Raw genomic sequence first — 17863 nt, 5'->3', positions numbered from 1 at the left:
TCAAGTTTACCTGTACAATTTTCATCACTCCTGTAACAATGAATATCTTTCTCCTCCTTGTTCTGCTCTTCCTCCTGTTTCTGCTGCCCAGTTTGATACTCAAAAGCTTGTCTAATCACGGGCTTCAAGTCATCATCTTCTCCATCCATCTCACAGGTGGGTTCCAGCTGTGGCATGGGACGCTCTTCATCTGAGTTATCAAATGGCTCATTCAACACCTCTGTTGTTTCAGAAATTGTCTCTGTTGTAACACTGCTATTTATCCTTCTGCGTTTACGGCCCCTTTTCTTTTTCAGTATGAAAGGTCTCTGAAAAATAATTCCACAAATCAAATTCTTCCTACACTCCCATTCATTAATTGATTCTAGACATAAAATTTTGTAGAGCGAGTTTACAGCAACCCATTAACTCATTCAAAAAAACACCTTATGTGGCATCAAATTCAAATGTAGACAATCTAAAAGTAAAATGTCTAAACTGTTAAAATAGGTATGTATACATTATACAAACCTTTCTGTAAGTGAAAATGAAGACTAGAATTTTCTTTATATTGTAGTGGCCTTCACCTTCTTCTGTCAAATAATATTCATAGCACTATTACATAAATTGTACTCACACATTTTTCCTCTGCAGATTTATAATTCCCCAACAACATTCACAATTATCCAAGCTTATTCTTCTACATTTTGGGTTTCTGCTATTTTTAGAAATAAGTATGTACACAGAAAAATAGATAATATCAAAGAAGTGCACCTCAAGAATCCTATAGTTGGCTGCTCTAGAAAAATCTGGTTAAGATTTTTTTTTTCTATTATTATACATTCTCAGAGATTTATGGTTCCTTTAAAGTAAGATCACTTAAAGTATAATCAAAGGGACAATCCGATTTCCTAGATGATTCCAAAACACCAAGGCTAAAGTGAGTGCTTTAAAATTTTGGGATTCTTAAGTTCACTAATTTAAGCAACTCAAAGAGTTGATTTTTCAAAGAAATTAAGAATTATGCAAACATTGCAGTAACCAGAATTTAACATTCAAATTAGAAGAATATGGGTAAAAAAAAACCCTTTTGTTTTAACGACATTTCCTTTGAAAAACAGTATTCCCCTTTTAGGAGTTCCTATATTGAAAAAAAAAAAAAGAAAAAAGAAAACAAAACCAACCAACCAAACAAACAAAAGAAAGACAACCCCTACAAAAGCTGGACTCCATTTTAATTAAAAAAAAAAAAAAAAAAAAAAGAAAAAAACCATTAAGACATTGAACCAATACCAATGCCAAACAGCAGAGGGCAATCTCTAGTTTAAAAAATTAACAGAAAAATCTGATTTTTTTTTTGTCACTAGTATTTTACAGTTCTGTGAAAAATCCAAAAGACAAAAAATTGGATGGAGTGCAGAAAAGGGAAGAGAAGAGTAGTTAAGTGTCCAAATAACATAAAGGCTTAAAACAGTCTAAGAAACGCCTGCAAAAAAGCAGGTTGTTATTGTGATGATAACAATTTGATTGAAATCAGAGACAAATGACTTGGAACACAGCACTGAAGTAACACACCTTTCTTTTTATGGCCAGCGACTGGGGCTTCGTCAGCCGGGGAGGCGAACTCCGTTGATTCTCATCCCCTCCATCCTCCTCACTGCTTTCTTTAGATTGTTCTGTGGATTGCCCTCGCTCCCCCACCACTGCCACACTTTCTGGAGATCTCAAATATTTATTTTTAGATTGTACTTTTGCAGGTGATTGCCTACTATTAGTTCTTGTGGAGAATATTTCTTGCTCTTCCTTCTCCCAGCAGCTAGCTTGTTCCATAAGACGCTCAGCCTGAAGGGTTGAGGTTAAAATAACAGGTCACTGAAACAGCATTTACTTAGCCATACCCTTTACATTCAGCTAAATAGTTAAAATAAGACAACCCTGATTAGCACTTCTGGCTAACCTAGCAACAACATTTCAGCTGAATCATCTAGTTGCTCCTTTACAACAGTTAACAGATAACAAACCAAAGAAGATTGCATTTCATGGGATATTTAGCACTATTAATGATGCAGCGAATTGATTTAAGTCCTTTAGCACTACATTACATGCCCACTGACTGGATCACTTTGAGCAAGTTGAGAACACAAAGAATCGATTGACAGTGCAGCCCCTGAGCTCTGCACCAAATTTGATCTGATTACATGCTCTTTGACTACCTCAGGAGTGATAAATACAGCTCCATGACAAGTGATTCACATTTTAAGTTTTCATATGCATCCTCCAAAAATTCTGCATTACAATAGCAGTATGTAGTGGTCAAAGCTAAATTTGCTCTATTTAAGATAGTCAGTGTTGAATATTCAGAGTTATGAAAGCCAAAGCAAGAGAAATTCAGAAGACATCTGATATTACCTCCTTTTCAGCTTCCCTCTCTTCTTCAGAAACTGCAGCATTAGATACCAACAAAGGAGTCCATCTCAAGCTTTCAGGATCTACTTCATTGATACGTGGATTCGCTTTCAGTTTCTCCATATGACTTGAAATCAGCTTTTCCCTTCTAATAATTACAAATCTACAATCAAATAAACAGTAATTTAATTTAGAAAGTGATCACCTAGAATAGCCTTTCTATAGTTGTCATCCTTTGACAAAACAACCTGTGAAAAAAGATGGGTAAATGAAAGGATCCATCAAACTAAAAATACCAGCTGACACACAGTGACAACATCCTTACACTACTGACTGTTTACTGAGAGGAAGTGAGGAAAAATAGTTTATGAAGTGAAAGCTCAATATTAACCATCACTAGAGCAACAGAGAAGAAAGTAAAGGTTTTTTAGTTAACTACTTCAAACCTAATTCAAGAGGTTTTGTGTTGGCACTTGAATCACTGCCAGAGCAATTCCTAAAGTTAGTATTACACACAAACATAGAAAGAAAACACTGTGGATCATCAAGTCAAGAGTGAGAAAGTCCTAACGTTACAGCTGACGACGTAAGTTAACAGGACAAGAAAGCAAGTCAGAAGCACAGGTTTTCTAACGAAGCATACAAATGTACTTTAGTCCTATGCTAATGAAGTACAAAACAACTTTCCAATTACTATGAAGTGGCATACCAAAAGCAGGTAAAGACTAATGAAATTGTACAATATGCTAATATATTAGCACTTATCCCATCAAACTCCCCTGTTACAAAGAACTATACAATTCTAAACAGCAAGGATTAACAAGAATTTCAAGTGCTGTAAAAATCAGATTGGTGAAGCATCAACAGCCTCTCACTAGCAAACAAAGTTTTAAAAAAAAAAAAAAAATCAGATCCAGAACCCTTTTCCCAGAATTGTGACAAACTTATACCCACCTAGAACATGAAGAGAGAAGATACTCACAAAACAGGAACTCACCTTCTCAGTGCACAGATTTTCAACACTGGCCATAACATTAAACAGAAACTTGCATTACAAGTACCTTGAGCAGGAACACTTCATGTAGAGCTGCTCTCCCATGGCTTATGTGAACTCAGCAATGCTTGAAAGAGGTGGTGTGGAAAGAGAGCCTGCCACCCACAAACACAATTTTTTCTCTCACTGGTATTCAAGGCAGTGAGAATATCAAAAAATATTTGCACAGCCAGAGCTGGGAACACTTGGGGAAGATTATACTGAATGAAACAAAATTCTTAACTGAAAATGTTCTGAGCTGGCCACATACTTCTAATAACCATTAACATGAAAGAGCATCCAAAAATTCCCCAGGAAAGTTCTTTATGTAATACCCATGTGAACTAACTTCTACAGTAAGATGGTTATCACTCATTTTAAGGTCAAACTTTTACACAGACATTTTTCATATCAACGGTTTTGTCAGTAGAGAATGTTTTGTCTCAGTATTAAAAATAATTTTTTACAAGATTCACTGACCTGTCTTCTCTTTTATCTATCATACTGTGTTGCTGCAGGGTTGTGGCAATATCATGTGGACACATTCCAGTAGCTCGGCTCATTCCTTTGATGCTGATTTGCTTTTCGTGGTGGCAGTTCAGGTATTCCAATATGACACTTTTCCAATAAGCCAAGTAGGAGAGACGACCCAGATCAGACAATGGCTTTTCAGGGGATCCTGCTTGACCCTCTTTTCTAGAAAGTAAATAACCTAGAATAAAAATAAACAGGATGCCTTATGGAGATAACAAAAGCAAGGAATTTTAAGCAGCCTGTAAGAAAGTTGGAATTAATACAAAGATCATCAGTGTGACTGATTGAACTACTGGAATGTCTGTTAACTAAAGAAATTCTCTCTATAAAAGAGATCAGTCTTCATCATTACAGTGACATAGGAAAGATCACATTCTTGTGAGTGACTCAGATGTTATGAGAATCAAACATTAACCAAAAACTCTTCTCTAATTGTAAGGCAAGGATGAGAAGAAAAAGCCAAGATGTTATGGAACAGGCCCCATCATACACGTTCTCCTTTAGAGCTGCTCTCTTGCTCTCTGCTCTCTTGAGAAACGTTTACACCCGCGTTACATCACTGAAGCCAGGAACTTTCAGAAGACTCTCAAGAGGAAGTATCATGGGTAATATCAGTTAAGTCATTTTTCTTCAAGAAACCCCAGGTGGCCTAAGTTTTTGATTAAACAGCTAGAAGTTGTATTTTGGAGGTAACATAATTCACAAGATGAATTACTCAGAGAATTAGTTAAGAGAAATAATTAAAAAATCATCTCCCTTAATTCACATTTAAGAACATACACATAATTCCTGCTTGCAGTCTTCAAGACAGTAACTGATCCACTATTACATAATACACCACCTTCATTTTATACTCTATGTATGGTGCAAGTCCCTTTTGACTCTTCAGCTTTAAGTGAATTTTACAATTTAGAGTAGAACACACCTGCTTGGAGATACCAGAAGATGCCACCTGTAAAACTAATTCCGTATAGAGAAAAAAAAATAACGCAATTAGTAACAGATATCCTTTCACGGCATCATCTCTCCATATTCTACATTGTGCCTTTCCAAAAACTGCCAACACACAGGCCTTTAACAACCAGGCTTACGAAACTCTTCCTCTACCACAAGCATAGACATTATGTTTATGGAATTACATTATTCAAAGTAATTTGGAATCCAAAAAAATACACAGTTCTTGCGCCTTCCAATATTCTTAAAAGTATTTTTTTCCCCTCAAATTTTTCACTTTTATTCTTCAAAGGCTGATATAAAACATATCTAGTACAGCCATGTCATATTTGATAAACAAATCCTACTAACCTCTTCACAAAGTTTCTCCTAACCAAATTAACTATAAATTAAAAGTATATTATTAACATCCAGGTTTAAGAGAAGCAGCGGCTGTTTCCTTATTTTGCTGTATAGTCTACCATACACAAACCACACATACAGGTATTTTTCTTAAATAAAAACATGAAATACATACAAATATATGTCTATTTACTCTGCCTGAAACATTGGTCCTCCCTTTCTTGGACACAATATCAAAGGTCCACAACAGAATTTAGAAAAAACATACACAAATATGCATCATAGTCTAATCTCCAGTTTACCTAAAGAAATTCATGTAGAAAAGGAGACATCCTAGCATTTCAAGTGATCACAGCATAGATACTGAAATAGGCAGTGTGCCTTTCATTTCTCTTAGCATGATTTGTGATAAAATGCCAGAGCTTCAGGAATACCATCCCACATCTGCCTGTTCCTACAGAGCTACATCAAGTCTGCCTACATCTGCACGATACCACTGGAAACTCAGCAAGTAAATTTAGTTTGTTTTACCGAAGAAACACTACTATAAAAATTAAGAAAATGAAGGTATTTTAGCATTTAAAGTTGCAGCATATTAAACTTTTTTTATAACTAGATGATACATTTTAGTACATCCTGGCAGTACATGCAACTACTGTTGACAGGAAACATCAAATTCCACATTCAACACCACAGTGCATCCTGAATAGTTTGAAGGTAAAGAATTGTTGCTTTAATCCCAATTGCACAAAAGCAGATCTATAGTGTACAGCCTATTCTACCTAATTTTAAACAAAGAATCACTTGTATCAAGAAAATTCTGGATAACTTTGTGTACAACATACAACCCTAAGTTTTATACTAAGATGTCACTGTCCCTAAAAAAACATGGAAAACTGAGGTAGGTAAAGAACCAGTGATAGAAGCCTCAACATAGGAAAAAAGAGGGAGAATAACCTAGATTTTAAAAATAAATCCATGAAGAGAACTTGAGTTGCTTGAAATAACTTTACAGTTTACCCTACCAACTTCACATTCAAGAAGTCTTTGGCAGTAATAGAAAGTGTTTGTAGGACATTTGCAAGACCTACATTCATTAGTTTCATTCTAGCATTTCACTACACTTTAAAGTCTGATAAAAATTCTTCCTCTACTTTCATTTTCTTCTTAGATAAGGGGGCCGCACCTATAATTACTTGGTAAATATATTATGAAACTGAATTAAAAAAAACCCAAAACATTATCCAAACAAGAGTTTTGAAATATTACTTAGCCAACCACAAGTACCTTTAGAGTTTTACTAAACTGGCTCACTGTATCTTTGCTGTGTCTGGGGATTTAGAGACTAGTTTTTAGTGGTCATTTTCACTCTAGGTTGAAGCAGTGAAACATGACCTGTGTGGCAGCAACATCTGTCAGTATTCTTCCCCTGCCTTTCTAAAATATGACCTACTCTTTTCCAAGATACTCACATTCCAGAGGACCAGATGTAACAGTCTTGGTTACACGTACCAAGCACTGAATAGAAAGTCTCTCAACAAATTCTGTGATTTGAATAACACCTGTTAAATTAAATTAAGTTTACCAAAGTGACGCCAAGTAACTGATCTAAGTTGCAGGTAAATAAAATCACTGATCTCGGTAGCTCACGTATCTATCCAGAAGCGTTTGAAGTGAGCACAATATATGCCCCTGTTAGACACCTACAGCCTCACTGTGTCTACCTAGTCTTAATAATGAATTGCCTCCAAGTGGCAACCTGAAAGAACTTTCTTAAAGGCATAGTCCTTGATATCAGGTTATGAACAATAGTGACACTCACAGGACAAAATAGAGCTCACCCACCCCCAAGAGTAAATAAGCCAGACTGTATGCTACACAAAAAAATTAAAACAACAACAAAATGTAAGACTTAATCAAGAAAAAAGAGTCATCTATCTTAATCTTCTGGCATATGAGTGATAGTATCACAAAATTCAACAACCAAAATATTAGTAAAGATTTTTATTTCTTGCCTTATCTCTACCCTCCACAGCAAAGCAATGTGTCAAATGAGATTTACAGCCTTGGATTTCTGTCACAGAAACCTCCCCAAAATCACTAAGGTTACATCTTACCCAAGATTTGAAACAATTGGAAAAAATGCAATCTGAGAGAGGGAAAGTTCGTATAACGTACATAAATTTTATGCCTTCAACACAAATTAAGGAGATAATTAGGCATTAAAACATACATTTAAACAAACTGACTTGTAATTATCTAGTAATTTCAATCCACAGCATTCCTAGTAACACCCCTGAAATAGCTACCAAATCCATAACACACTTATGTGAAAACAGTAGCTTTAATACATCTGTGCCAGTCTCCAGAAACTTTCAGTTAGTTAGCTACTTAATTTTTTTTAATGCTTGGTTTTGTATCTTCAAACAAGTTAAATAGCATGGGATCAGTGGTCCAAGCTTGATAGCAGGACAGTGGCCAACAGAGAAAAACCAAGGGACAAACTGAAACTGGCAACCATCACCTGGAACACATGCCAACAGAATTAGTCTGGCTTCATCCAAACAATTGGAACCAACCAGATGAGCTTAATGTCCACACTTTTTTGGCATTTTTTAAAGAGCTTGGTAAGATCTTCTAGGAGAAATTTATTGTCATGTCTGCTGTGAGGTGAACAGACTTGCATCTCACCAGCTCTCTCCTGAAAATCTTCTAAAAATCAGGATCAGATCAGCCCCCTTTCACTCCTATGGCATGAAAGCAGTTTTATGCATACTTCAAGTTACAAACTGCCAAGAGCGGCTATTTCATTAAGTCTTACATCTCCAAATGCCCACGACGCATCCTTCTTTCCCTATCACACACACTCCTGATCATCACTACCTCAGCTTTAGAGTTGCAATTCACTTGCAATTCAGCTTGAGACAGCGGAATTGAATTTTTTTGTGTTGAAGGAATACACTTGCTCTTATGCTTTTAACATGGTAGCAAATGCAGGCTAGCCTTCAAAGGTGTAAAATGATAGAGATGTAGACTGCACAGAGGCAAGTGAAATACAAAGCAGCAGCAAAGACATTAAACAACTAGTACACTGGGAAAGATCAAAAGAACAAACTAAAACTGACAGAAGGAACTCAAATTAAGTTGGATGATTTTTTAAAGACTCCTGCAATCTGAGTGCTCTCAACACATGCTTTAGGTTCTATAGCAATGAACAAATCAATTTACCATTTCATTTCAGAATAGTTAAGGTTGGAAGGGACCACTAGAGCTCATCTTGGCAACCTCCCTGCTCAGGCAGGGTCCCCCCTAGAGCACATTGCTCAGGATTGCATCCTGACAGCTTCTGAACATCTCCAGGACAGCAGACTCCACCACCTCTCCAGGCAACCTTTTCCAGTGGTCAGCCCCCCTCACACACATAATTTCTGATGAATTGTCAAAGAACAGACATCTAGACTGAGAAGTTCAGTTTCCTTGAGTGCAATTAACACTGACCACAATCAAAGCCATCAGGCTTTCAATAAGATAAGGAATTAATCTTGATGCAAGCAAACCAAAAAACCCAACTTGTGAACTGGATGCAGATGTTTGACTTGCACTTGTTTGTGTTCACACAGGACTGCAGGGTCACACCGTGGCTCGGTTACACACAGCAACAGCCAAACCATGGTATGCATATTGCACAGGAGTGAATGAAGACTCTGTGGTTTCCTATTCACCTGAGAAGCCAGAGATCTCAGCCAATATGAAAGTTTGAACAAGCATTATTGATGCAACTATATTTACTATTTCTACTTTAAAACCACCTGGAACAGGCCTAGAGAAGCTGTATTTTATTATTAAATACAAAGATTACTTTGTTTAGCTTAAGAGCAAACAACAGTCAGTCAGTCAGTTAGAATACATACTTAGGAAAATAAATAATTGTAGCTGAGTAGCCCCTAAGAAGGTGAAATGGAGGGTTATAGTTGGCTTGTGAGTATATCACTCATCCTTTTATGAATGGATCACAGCATTTCTTGCTTTCCCCAACAGGCAATACAGTTGTACATTTTACTCAAAATGCCACATAGCCAGAATACAATCCATCTAGAGCATCCTGAGTCAGCCTCAAAGCAATATTCTCCAGAAGATGCCACTAGCTGAAACTTCAGTACCATCGCCTGTGTTCTGTGAACTGTGTGCTCCCCAAAGGGAGTATGTGACATAGCAACCTCACCACAAACAACAGTGACATATGCCATGGACATTGTGCTGATCTAACACAATTCCTCCATTCCTTGAGCTTCATTGCTTACAGACAGGCAGGTTCTTTGACAACAGTGCCACAAAGAGAGGCACTTGACTCTTTTGAGGGCATCATGTACGATGTTCAACTATTGTTTTGAAACATCAGTACATTGCATTGCAATGCAGCACATTGTCATCAGCAGAAAAGAAAGAGCAAAAATGTACCTGAATGGAAAACAGAGTACTGAATCTCATTCTATGCCTGGACAAGCACTGAGAAATTTCAGCTCCTTTCTCCTATTTTACTAGCAACAAATCCATGTATTTGCTTTTCACTTATGGAGGCTAAAACCCAGAACAAACAGTCTTCAAAGGGGATCACACGGGTAAGGATTAATGAGCCCTACTTTTTAGCTAGAACAGATTTTTTTGTCTGTTACAAAAACTCTGGAAATAATATTTTACACTGAAAATTTAAAAAGTATTTTATCTGAGAGTCTGTGATCAAAGAAACAGTTTTATGTGTCTTATGTATCAATCACATCATGCACTGGAGACAAACATAGTACTGATCTTATTTAAGAAGTCATGTTCAGTATCACTTTCTAGGAAATTCATCATATCAATCTCTCTGAAAAAGAAAGTTACAAATACTAGTAAAGAAAGTCTGTTATATTCTTGAAATTGAGACAGAGCTCACTTTAGAAAAGAAAACAGCAAAAAGACAGCTATCTTTAATGTGTCCTACCAGAGTATCCCAGCCCTTATCTTGGATTAGCCTAGTTCTTCTAAAGAATAGAATTTCCCACTCAAATTTTCTAATTCAAACTTGTGTCTTCACTTTTCTTAAAGTATCTACAGATTAGACTGGCATTCACCTTAAAGAAAAACTGCAACCAAACAGTCTTTCTTTCAAAAACAGAACTATACCAATGGTAGCTCAACACAGGAAAATGAGAGCTTTGCTTCTTTGCAAAAACTGATTACAGAGAAGTGTTTACATCTTGTTTCATACATCCACATTCACAGAATTATCAGACTTTACACACTCAGCTCTTCGATAGGAGCAACTCTTACAGGAGAAGAACCACACAGAAAATACAATATAGCAAAGGTCCCTGGGCCAGAATAACTCCTGAACCTTACACCCTTGCCAGTGGCTATTAACTGACTACTAGCCTCTGAACAGGAGAGGACTCAGTCTTAAAAGCACAAGAAGAAGCTGTCTCAATGAAACCCTGCTGAACATAATAAAGATTTTCTTTTTGCTATCATCTTCCATATGTCCTAGTAAAACTACATGAGCATCATCATTACACCTTTAAAGAGAAAAATTTCCCTTTTTCTGTATCAGGAATCTTTACTTCATTTATATGAAAGAAATCGAGCCTCCACCTCCTAAAGTACAAAGGATCAACATTTAAGAGAATTGTCATTGCAAAACTCTTAATTTATTGCTTATGTATCAAAATACCCACAAAACAAAGACTTTATTATCATATCTGAATAATCTTCCCATAATTTTTAAACCCAGAAAATCAGACTGTATGCTTGTAATACGTAATGGCAGAGAATCAGGGTGAGCAACACATCATATGAAAAAGCAAATTTGAGTCTGTAATCTAGCTTCCAATATAGAGTTTCTTTTGCCACTGTAATTTGTCTCACAGCAAAACAAAAGAACAAACTTAAATGGTTCCAAACTTGCTCAAGCCTAGCCTGCATAGAAAGGCCATCTTCAAATCAGGTTTCAACTCACAAACAGGAAGGAATAGCTTACAAAGAGTGTCAGGTTGTCAGTCATAACACAGCTACTGAGCTGCTACAACATACAGCAAGCCATAGTAAAGTGCAGTGTCAGCAGCTTCCCTTTGCCTACAAGGCATCATGGGCATGTGCTGGGCTACAGCAGCAAGCTGTAAATGGCTGAACTGAATCAAGGACAGCACAGAAAGAGACACAGTGTGCCTTTCTAAAGGACAGCCTTGCACTCCAGACATGCACTAAGGCCAGTACAACCAAATTCATTGGAACAGCTACATAGAATTGCAGTCAATACATAACTCCATTTCATCTTCCTGGACCTGTTCAGCTATACTAACAATAGGAAAACAACACTGATCCTATAAATAGGCTTGAGGAAAGCTGTCAGTGTTAAGTACCACATTATCAAGTCCACTTCAAAATGCACCTATGCAACACAATGCCTAAATGACAGCACTTTACTTCCAAACTTCCTGAAGCTTACTTCCACAGTTCTCCTATCATGAGGCAATGTAATGCCAACAACCAAGTTTCAGAAGATAGTACATACGGAAATACCTGTGACAGAATTTATACACACCTATGTTACATGACTTACACCAAGTCATATGCTCCATAGCTCTATAATGTTTGTGATACACAACCATTTATTTCACTCATTCATCTTCCTTGAGTTTCTTGAAGATGCATGAAACATTTGTCATCCTTCAGTTACTGAGGATGTTCCCAATTGCCCTGACTTCTCAAAGACAATGGGGAGAGGTGTTGGAGTCATGTCAGCCAGTTCCCTAGGGTGAATCTCACCATTTAACCTGAAACTCCATCTTTCTCTAGCAAAGATGGTGTCTCTGCTGCTTAATTCTGTCACACCTGAGAACAGGTCCTCCCAAGAAAGTCTCAGATCCTTTCTGAGATCCACACCAAGCCCCTTTATTGTCACACCATGCTTATTCCATTCATCAGCAGGGCCATGTTCTGCTTACTCTTTGTCTAACATTGTTACAAATGTCTAACATTTTGTTACTTTCCACCTCCCTCAGCTTCAACTCCAACCAAGCTTAAGCTTAATATTGTGGCACATGTAAGCATTACCAGTGCCTTTTGTAGACTGGTTTTGCTAAAGACAGTAACTCTCCCTGCAGCCTAGAAGGCTGTCATGCCTGCTATTGTCATGAACATTAGAATAAATAATTTTTGCACTCTAAGGAAACTGTCTCCAGAGATCAACATATCCTTTGCTCTTCATAGCAAACTTCTTGGAGGACACCACGTAACAGTTCTTTAAACAAGATAAAATTCTGGACCTTAGTCTCATAGTTACCCTCCTAATTTCTCTAAGGATCTGAAATCCTACCATCTCCCAGCCACTACAGCCTGGGCTACGAAATGCAAAGCATTTTCCCTAGGAGATCGTTTCAAAATCTGTGTCTCAATAGTGCCCCAAGTATCCTGCTGTCCTTGCAGAACAGTTTCAAATAACCCTTGGGGAAAAAAGGCCTTTCACTAGCAAGTATCACCCAGCTGCTTGGAAGGTTCATCCTCTTGCCTTTTTTTTGATCTGGCTGTGTGTTAACAAATGCCCAGCACAACATTAATGGCTGCTGCCCTGTCCTCTGATTCTGAAGCATACAGGCTTGACAGACCTATGACCCATTCCACAGCAGAGAATCATGCTTCCAAGTAATTCCTTTGTGTAGAGCACAACCTCCTCTCCTTGGCTTCCCGGCCGGTCCCTGCAGAGACCGTGACACATCTGTTGCAGCAGTTCAGTCTTATGAGCTACCCACTGCACCTCTGTAACCCCAAGGACAGCTCAAGTCTTCTAACTCCACCTTTTTGTCTACAGGATGTGAGAAACTGGAAAAATGGGATCTCAAATGTAAGGTAAGAGGGCCCCCTTCAATCACATTATCTCTTGAAAATCCCATTCTCCACCAAGCCCAAGACCAGGATGGCTATTTATTCCCTGAGAAGAGCTGTCCAAATTGATTTCTGAGTGCTAGTGTGATCATTCCAACTGATGACTGTGACACATCACCCTCTTAGTTACATTAACTCTTAACATCTCTCTGACCTTCAGGACAACTGATTCTTGGCCAACTGTTCCATTAATTGTAAGGTTTGCATGTGTTAGTCATTGGTGCTATCCACCTATTTGTTATAAAGCTCAATCACCTTCTGAACTCAGGATCCATGAATATGCTTGCCCCTTCTATGCTACACGCCAAAATGCTCAAAATGCATTAAGAAACGTGTTGTATTTCTCTTTAACCACTATCCCACATCTCTAAAATGCAGTATCTCATTCCATTTTCTGCTATTTAGTCTAAATATTGCTTAGTACAAGAAACTAATACCAATATTCTACTGTATTTTACACTGTGTTGAGTTTACAGCAAGGGACATTGCATTTACATCTTTTTCTACTGCTACAAAAAAGTGAAAAAAGGCACTTAAAACAAGTATCGATCTCTCTATGAAATGTTAAGATAGACAATTTTAATAAACTTCACCAAGAAGTAATCATATACTCCTATTAGGAAGGATTCATGTTTGGAGCACACTTTCCATGAATTTATATCCAGACAAAAGCTGGGAAGGGTTCAAGACATCTGTGCTTTTATGTTACTATTCTAGATTCATTTCTGCTAACTTTAAACACTATTTTTCTATCAGACAGTATTATATCTAGCATGAATATGCCCTGTAAATGAATTAGAGCAACAATACCTGTAATTAAGAATTCAGATCATTTTGGTTAATGTCATCATGTTGTTAAGCAGTCAAGTCTACTGACGTGGCCTAGCTGCCAGTGAAGTTAGACCAAAAACATCACCCCTTTGGCAAGAGCTGCTGAAGAGCAACAAAGGGGTAGGAACCATGTACTAATGTCATGCAAATGGAGTCATATAGGAGCAGGTTTGTTGGATCAAAAGAGTTTTTAGTCTACTGATCTTTCCACAATTTTAGACTGAATGTAGCTTTCACAGCAGAAGTCTTCTAAGAACTACATCCACCCTAAATCTGCAAAATAAAGTAACACCATGTAACTGAGTAACACCAGCATTTTGGACCTCAGATCCATCTAATTTATAAGGATAACATTTAGGCATGCACTGCGTAACTTAAACCTGTGAATCTCAGGCTCACATTTATGTACGCACATCACGATCACACATCCCAGCATTTACATACAATTTCACACCACCAAAGGGAACTCAACACCACTGAACTAACTCTTCTACAGAAAACATAATCAAGGCACTTAAGAAAAGCTTCGAGATACGCAATCGAGAGATGCCAATACACAGCTGAAACCCATAAGCATATAGGAATGTCACAGCAAAATTCAACTACTGGTGGGAGCAGGAAACAGCTTAAAAATCTGCTTCTCAGAGACCCCTACTCTCAAATCAGAGCTGTGAGGAAGGTCCTATGCAATAGCTTGTACTCAGAATGCAACCCTTACATAATCAGCACTATCCAACTCCTTTTTATATTTTGTTAATATTTGTGTCAAAAAAAAACACATACTCATGAGACTATCCAGCACAAAAGAAGCAACCAGTGAGCTGTTACCCTTGTATGTTTGGAGTTCTTCTCCGTCTCTTTCAAGACCATCCTCCACAGATTAATTACCAGACTCAGGCAGATAGAATCATGCACTTTTCCATTAAAGTTTGTTTTGTTTGAAACAAAACCAAGTAAAATAAGTCCTTTAGTATGGAAGGGAAGAACTTATGAGTTTTCATACAATGTCCTGTATCAAGCCAAAGATCTGAAAGAACAGCAAGTACTAGCAACAGTTTTAATAATATACCAGTGTCTAAAGTGAAGATTTACCTCAAACCAACATTTCAAGCTATCCTAAGAGCTAATGTTTTTTATTGTACAAAACATCACTCTTTTTTTTTTTGGTATTATATGAACAAGTTGAGAAGACACAGGTTCAAAAGGGTAGTGAGAAATATCAAACCAGCTGAGTATTCAGACAGGACAACTCAATAGAGATAGGTCAGCTCAATGCTGCAAGTTCAGAGGTATGACCGTGAGTGGAAGGCAGAAATGGGTAAGGTGAAAGTGTGAGCTTATTAAGACTTAGAATTCCTAAAACTGTAAATCATGTTACCATTTCTTCCATAACTATTCTCTGTGCTTCTGAACTGTTTTTATCTATGTCAGTGGGAGGAAGGTCAAAAATAGAGGACCTTAAATAGGTGTTAGTACCCTCTTTGAAAGCACTTTTGAAACAGCTTCAAAGGACCCCAATCCCAAGATCCACACAAACACTATTTAAAAAAAAAAAAGACTAGCTGTAACTTGAGATGCTCAGATCAGTGAACAACCTGCTACATTCTCTTTTCTTTGTCAGAGTAAAGAAAAGCTTCCTTCATGATGAACAGAGTAAGCCAAAGATTCTCTCATTATTGTTACAAGAAATAATGCCAGCTCTCATTCCTCTCCACATCCTCAAGTAAACCCAACACAGGAGGCCCAAAACCTTTAACTCCTTTATAAAAAGCTTCGAAGAAGAGGTTAGGGCTAAACAAATGCCCTTCATGAATAAAAGGAAAGGTAAAGATGACTGCATTACAGTCAGACCTACAAAAGGCACCCTTTCAGTGAATTAATTCGCTAACACTTATTTTACCTGTGCCAGTTGCCAGTAAACCCGTTGAGTGGAGGTTCTGCGTATGAAGTGGACTACTTATAAGCAGAGTGAAAGCATAAGCAAGAGAAAGAGAACTGAAGTACCCTTAAAAGCAAGACTTGTATGTGCAGAGGGCATCAGTCTTGAATACCAATTGGATGAATAAATTTGTCAGTAGGTTAAGTGGCTTAGAAGATCCTTAACAACTCTGCATTGTTCTTGGTTTTACAAGCAGCATTTTGAGTTATTTAAATTTACATTTTAAAAACTATTCAATAAATTACACTGAGAAATGAATTGTTTATACAACTGTAACTGCTGAATGAAATCCCTTCAGGAACTGCCTTTACTTTTTGGTGTTTAATGCTGGCAGCACTTGAATACTGGGGTTGTAAATACATCTCCATGCTCATTAGACATTATCTGCTTGCCTTCTTACAGGCTCTAGGTACCTCTACAAAACCAAACTGACCAGACAGGAAGATGGACCTAGGAGGCTTTGCCTAACATAAAGAGTACACCGAATATCCTCAGAATCTTTACAGGGCACTGAGGCCAACCAGCACCGACAGATGGCATCCATACCATTAAGCTCTGCCTCAGCTGGAGCGTTAACCTGGCTGTTAACATAATCCCTCCCAGATTTATGGCTCGGGAAGATTGTTATCACACTTGGAAAGTGACAGATGCCCCGGACCAAAACTGTATCAGGGATGGTTTTAACAGTTTTAGAGCAGATAAAGTTCCAGAGCCCAAGAGCTTTTCCTATTATTATTTTATTCATACCTACAAAAGACAGTCTAGCAGTACTCAACAACATGAACCAAAGTGAAACGGGGAGTTGAATACTGAGAAACCAAAAGGCACATCTAAGAAATCACTGCAAGTACTGAGTTTGCTCAGGTCATTACACACATACTCCATAAGATACAAAAAATGCAAGCTGTATTTGTGTGATGGGAGCAGCAAAACGTCACTGCTGTTCATTCGCTCTGCTGAAGCATGCTGTAGAGAACAGGGAATTAACCAAGTAAGATTTAGAAGATAAAAAACACCCCAACAGATGAGGAAGGTTATTATTAAATTTGATAGTATTACCTGGTTAGTCAGCACATGCAGAAATTGCCTAAGAAACTGCACATGATCTACCAAGCATCAAACACAAATGTACCTATTACAGCACACTTCAAAAAGCCCAGGATAAAGTAACCTGCTAAACATCTACTGTGATTCAAACCAGCAGCACACAGGGGAAAAATAAAGAAGGTAGAACTGAGTGATAAAAATGCTGGTGCTGTAAACAAGACATCTGTTAAGGAAGCCACAAGGCTCTTCTCTCTGTGCCTTAACAACAGTGTGACAGGCCTTTGCCTTCTACTGACTGCCCGGGCCATGTGCTTGGAGCTCTCACTGCTGAAGACCAGAGCAAGGATGCCATGGAGTACCTCAGCCTTCTTCATGTCCTGGGTAACCAGGTCCCCCATTTCCTTCCAGACAGGGCTCACATTGTCCCTATTCTTCCTCCAATCACCAACGCATCTGTAGAATTTCTTGTTGCCCTCGATGTCACCAGGCAGATTTAACTTTATCAGGGCTTTGGTTTTCCTAACCTGAGCCCTTCCAACTCAGACAAGAGCTGTTTTCCTCCCAGGGTACCTTACCCTCTGTAAAAATTTTAATCATTCAAGATACATTATTTAATTAAAATCTGTTTTCCACCACCAGTCTTAGACAGATGGCTTTCCATGTTCACTAATGCCCTATAAATATAGCTTTGTCCAACAAATACTTACTATCATTGTTACCATGTTTAACTTTGTCTTTTCACTGTTTTCAATGCAATCTGGAATAAAGACACTCTTCAGTTGAAACAGCCATAGCTTCTGTATCTGAAGTGACATGTCTGCTTTCTTTTGCAATTCTGATAAATGTACAGTGTCTTAAAGCTATACAAAAGTGATGCCAAG

The 17863-nt window shown here is 37.8% G+C and overlaps 1 protein-coding gene across 9 annotated transcripts in view; it reads right to left on the bottom strand.

Moving 5' to 3' along the window:
- The window catches only part of KAT6B (lysine acetyltransferase 6B), a 111030-nt gene that overhangs the window by 5842 nt on the left and 87325 nt on the right, over positions 1 to 17863 (bottom strand). For 8 of the 9 annotated variants that reach the window (XM_062496781.1, XM_062496782.1, XM_062496780.1 and 5 more), the window contains 4 exons: positions 3899 to 4130; positions 2389 to 2548; positions 1555 to 1821; positions 11 to 308 (listed from right to left, as the gene is read on the bottom strand). In XM_062496781.1, the coding sequence (XP_062352765.1) occupies positions 11 to 308; positions 1555 to 1821; positions 2389 to 2548; positions 3899 to 4130 (957 nt within the window). The remainder of the gene's footprint in view (positions 1 to 10; positions 309 to 1554; positions 1822 to 2388; positions 2549 to 3898; positions 4131 to 17863) is intronic. The other variant, XM_062496784.1, reaches the window with a different exon arrangement.

This window comes from Cinclus cinclus, chromosome 7, assembly GCF_963662255.1.
Source record: "Cinclus cinclus chromosome 7, bCinCin1.1, whole genome shotgun sequence".
NCBI lineage: Eukaryota > Metazoa > Chordata > Aves > Passeriformes > Cinclidae > Cinclus > Cinclus cinclus.
Note: the sequence above shows the minus strand (reverse complement) of the source record. Positions and strands in the feature narration are given on the sequence as shown.